Here is a 5000-nt window from a genome sequence, read left to right on the forward strand (position 1 = left end):
ACAATAGAAATGGAAAGAATGACCATATAATCAATGAAGAAAAACACGAAACAAGAACACACAAGTCTGGCCAAGTTTGCCTTCCTGTTATTGCCAGGCAAGCTCGTAGCTTGTGGTGTGGTGTGGTGAGTCACCAGACAAGTGTTCCACAGAACTCAAACGTGTCTGACACACAGACACAGGTTAACAAACCCAAACCCGCACACACACAAACACACACAAAAACACACATGTGTAAATGAATCAAATGTACATTCATTCATGTAGCCCTTGTAAAACAAGGTGACTACAAAAATCATTAAACCTCGGCAGCAAGAGACTATGTAGTAACCATATTGCAATAGCTGCCGACACCATTTTCCCCTGGTTTCAGCCGTGTTTCAGACCCCCACAGCAATTTGTTTTTCTGCCACCACAGAAATCTCCAGCTATTTTAGTACTCAAAAAAATGCATACCTGTCAGCATTTAAGTATTTTTTGGGGGGCTTTTCAGCCTTTATTGGTTTTTATTAGACAGGATAGTGGAGGAGAGACAGGAAGTGAGCTGGGAGAGAGAGATGGGGAAGGACCGGCAAAGGTCCCGGACCGGGAATCGAACCCTGCTCGGCCGAGTGGTAAACGTGTGCCCTACCATATCAGTCACGGTAGGGCTGACAGGTATGCATATTACGTGTAGCCCGTACTCTCATATCCTGATCCTACTACACTGATGTCATAACAAGACACAAATTAAAAAACACCAGGACTAGGGCTGGGCGATATGGAAAAAAACCCAATATCACGATATGGATTACTTTATATCACGATAACGATATATATCACAATATAGCACAATTACATACGTTTTCAGTTATTCTCTTTATTTGCTCTTTATTTTTTCATGTCGCAAAACAACCTTTCTTTAAAATGGATCTTTTTATTCTTATTTTTACAGTTACATTAACTTATAGTGTGTATTGTGACAACATGAAATCTAATTAAATGATATTCAATTGTATAAAATTGATATAATTACTATCACGATATAAACAATATAGGAGAAAGGTCATGATATACACTTTTATATCACGATAACGACATATATCGTCATATTGCCCAGCCCTAACCAGGACAGATATGCATATCCAGCTTTAGGAAAGCTCCATTCATTAAAGAAGGGCGACCTATAGAAAAAGTTTGGGGATCAGTGATTTTAGAAATACAGCAGAGCCCCATTAAAATTCACAGACCCTCAACAAAATGTCAGCAGCAATGCCATGCATCCAGATCGGCAACCCAGCAGTTCCGTAATGAACTGAAAAAGGAGAGGGCATTTCTAATTTCCCTTGTCGTAAACAATTACAAATCTAACTGATTAGATTGTGCAGTTCATTTACAAAATTAGCTGCATGATTTGCGGTCACCGTAGATGTGTCAGTGGGCCTGATCCAATTGCTGTGGCCATTTTGAATGGTGAATGTAATAGCTGTGGAAAAGCCGATCATTGTGTAATTAACGTGTAATGAACCCGGCATAATGTGGTAATCAGCCAGGACATTTCAGCTTGTCCCATTCAGTGGGCAGTCTATACTACATTATGGAAGGCATTTTATTTAATGATACCAAAGGTTTCATAAATCTCAAGTCAATAACAGGCAGCAACTGTAACAATTAAACTACTTAAACTACTTCTTTTAAATCTTTCCACTGTCAAAATTACTTGGCTTTATTGGTCTCAAAATTGATATTTTATCTCTATTCTCTTCAATATTCACATTTTTAATGCATGTGACATTTTTTAACTCACAATTATAAGGTGCATAAGGTATCCAGTATGTTTAATTGCAATTTCAGAGATTGCTCGGTAAGGAGAGGAATATGCAGTATTTTTGTCTCATATAAGCTCATTGAAAAAAATAGGCTTCTCAGAGTGCAATCTCAAAGTACCACTTGCCATACTCCAGCATTTATGATTATATAAATTAGTTCACATAATATTGTTTTCTCCTCATGTGGCTAACATATCCAACACAAATGTAAAAATACATGTCGAATATTGCTACTTTAATTGTGTTGACTGTTATTCAAATACCTTACAATAACATTAAAAATATGTCAGGGTCAATAGAGCCTGTAGAAAGCTTTAGCTAAAGTTAATGTACTCAGATGATCACAAGCAGTGAGGTACTTGCTGACAACAAACCATAACATGAACGCATACACTTGCTCTCGCTCTCTCTCTCACACACACACATACAGTATACACCCCTGTGACAGTGTGTGACAGCGAGGCCTGATACAACTGCAGCCACTACCGTTAGCTAACACACACATAGACACAGACACACACACAGGCTATATCACAAATCACGCACTTGTGCACTTCAGGCACTGTTTTTCAGTGCCTAGGGCGCTCACGCTGAAAATTTCAGTTGAGCCAGTGCACTGAAAGTGCCAGGATGATCCCCTAACAATGGCGGAAAAATGCAGTGCTTGAATGATGGACACTGCACGCACTGAACAGCGGCCATGTTGACAATGACGGGGAGGAAATGTGGCATTCATTTCAGTGGAAGAGTTTGGTCAACAGTTTCCAAATTCTGTAAGTAATGTTGATGGGACACGAACCTTTTCATGCCAACCAAAGTATTGTATGTGCGATTGTTGTCCTTTGGGGTGAAGGAAATGGAAATACAAGCACCAGACGCTGTGCATTGTAAACAGTAGCCAACTCATATTTTGGCGAGCTAATGCCATGCTCAGCCGTCACTTCCAGCGAGGGCACAGTGCATAGTGCTCAAATTTTTCCACGACACTATGCACTAAAGACCTCAGTGCACTGTGTGCACTGTGCACTGACTGTCAGTGCACTGACACAAGTGCGTGATTTGAGACATAGCCACAGCCACAGCCACAGCCACAGCCACAGCCACAGACACAGACACAGACACACACAAAAAGAAAACACACATCCATACCTGATCGAACCCCCGGAGGGCGATGCTGCGCACCATGATGGTGGTGTCCAGGCCGATCCCCGTCAGGAAGCCGGCACACTCCAGGCCCACATCTGGCACCCAAGCTCAGGACAAAATACACTAATACACAGTCTTACCAGCCATATATTAACACACACATTTACACAAATGCATGCACGAAGACACACATACTGTACACACACACACACACATTACATCGCGACAAAAATGCATACAGCTAGCTATGTACTAATGACCACTACACTAACATTTATGCCATCTATGTTGTGCAATTCTAAAATTAGAGAGGGAATAGAGATCAGTAACACTAGAGACAAACATACAAATACTGTTACTATTCCATACACACTTTAGACAACAAGGGCTTGAAAACAACAGGCATACATTTAGGGTGAAACTGGTATTGCTAGCTTTCACATGCTCTACTTATCTAAATGACATGCATTTAAATATTTCCGGCAAAGTTCCAATACACAGACAGGCAGCAAGCTACCATGCTCAGCAGCAGTCACTGGTAGTATACAACCATGCTTCACTCTGGGCAGCCAAAAGGATACAACTGGCACCCACCACAAGCCTGAAAAGAGAGAAAGACAGGAACAGAGAGGCAGAGAGTGTGTGTGAATGTGAGAATGTGTGAGAATGTGAGAGAGAGTCAGAGAGAGACACACACACACACACAGAGACATATACAACACACAGAGACACAGGAGAGGAGAGAAATGAGCTCTTCCACCTCGTATTATACACCAAGGGCCTTACTGCATTGCACGCACCACCACCATCATCCCCCATTAACAAATTAAGTTAGCGTATATTTCTTTCGGCACACAGAGCCTTCCCCTCCTCCCGCACAATAGGGACCCTATAGATCCCCTACTTCCTAGTGCCGTCTGATTCGCTGCCAAATATAACAGCGCATAAACAGGTAGGATAGGAGACACACGAGGGCTTTATTTCTAAAGCCGCTACAGGAACACCGAGGCGATGAAAGTCGACTGGGCCCCAATAACTCAACAGCCACAGGCCCAGCCAAGCAGACAGAAGAAGGACGACATTTTTTTTAAAGGAAAAAAAAAGAATGAAAAGAAATTAATGAATGCGAGAAAAAAATGTATGATTTCAAGCACAAAGGGAATGAAATACATTTACAATAAAGATAACCATTTCCCAGCCAAGCAGAGAGGAATGGAATTAAATAAAAAAATAAAAAATGAAAATGAAAAAATAATAAAATGAATGAATTGGGACAAAATGGGCTTTATGCTTTAATGCACAATGGAAGAATGACATTAAATTACATTTAAAAATAACAATTTCCCCAAAATGTATAGCTTTTTCCTCAATAACTTATAACAAATGAGTTATTTTATGCTTAATTGAGTTGTTGTTGTTGTTGTTTGGCATAAAGGTCAGAAGCAAAAAAAAAGATCCTTCATAACTTTACTAAACTATGACAAAATTTGGCAAAAACACAAGGGTTGTATATGGCACTCCATTTTTTGTATCATCCTGGTCGCGTTGAGGTTTGTATGCGTGTGTGTGTGTGTGTGTGTGTGTGTGTCAGGGCTTAACACTAACACACGCCAGGTAGCCAAATGCGGGTGAAAGTCGGCGTTGGCTAGTAGATACCGAAGGTTCACTAGCCATTCTGGCGGGTCCGTCACTATTCTAAATGATGAGGCACCGCATTTTGTAGTTTTTTCCCTCGGACCGTCTTTGCTACAAACGCAATGCAATGCGATTTCGCGAGCCTACAATACCCATGAAGCACCTGTGTCACGTGTCACCTGTGTCTCACGCAGGAGAGGAATCTGCAGATAGAGCTAGAATATGAGTGGCAGCAGCGAGCTACCGGCACATCAGCGCGCGTTTGGAAATGTCACTGAAAACCTTCACGTGAAAATAAAGTAGCGAAGTTCATCTCAACTGACCTGTTTTGGGATCTGTCATTAGTACAATGCATAGTAGTAGCCTAGTGGACATTAAAATGACCAAGGCGAGAGGAGAACACCTCAGTCT

At 41.2% G+C, this 5000-nt stretch overlaps 1 protein-coding gene across 1 annotated transcript in view; it reads right to left on the minus strand.

Moving 5' to 3' along the window:
* The window catches only part of txnrd2.2 (thioredoxin reductase 2, tandem duplicate 2), a 44099-nt gene that overhangs the window by 25361 nt on the left and 13738 nt on the right, over nt 1-5000 (minus strand). The window contains exons 9-10 of the mRNA XM_063194354.1: nt 3536-3555; nt 2958-3049 (exon numbers count right to left, since the gene is read on the minus strand). Of these exons, the coding sequence (XP_063050424.1) occupies nt 2958-3049; nt 3536-3555 (112 nt within the window). The remainder of the gene's footprint in view (nt 1-2957; nt 3050-3535; nt 3556-5000) is intronic.

Source organism: Engraulis encrasicolus, chromosome 3 (assembly GCF_034702125.1).
Source record: "Engraulis encrasicolus isolate BLACKSEA-1 chromosome 3, IST_EnEncr_1.0, whole genome shotgun sequence".
NCBI classification, from domain to species: Eukaryota; Metazoa; Chordata; class Actinopteri; order Clupeiformes; family Engraulidae; genus Engraulis; species Engraulis encrasicolus.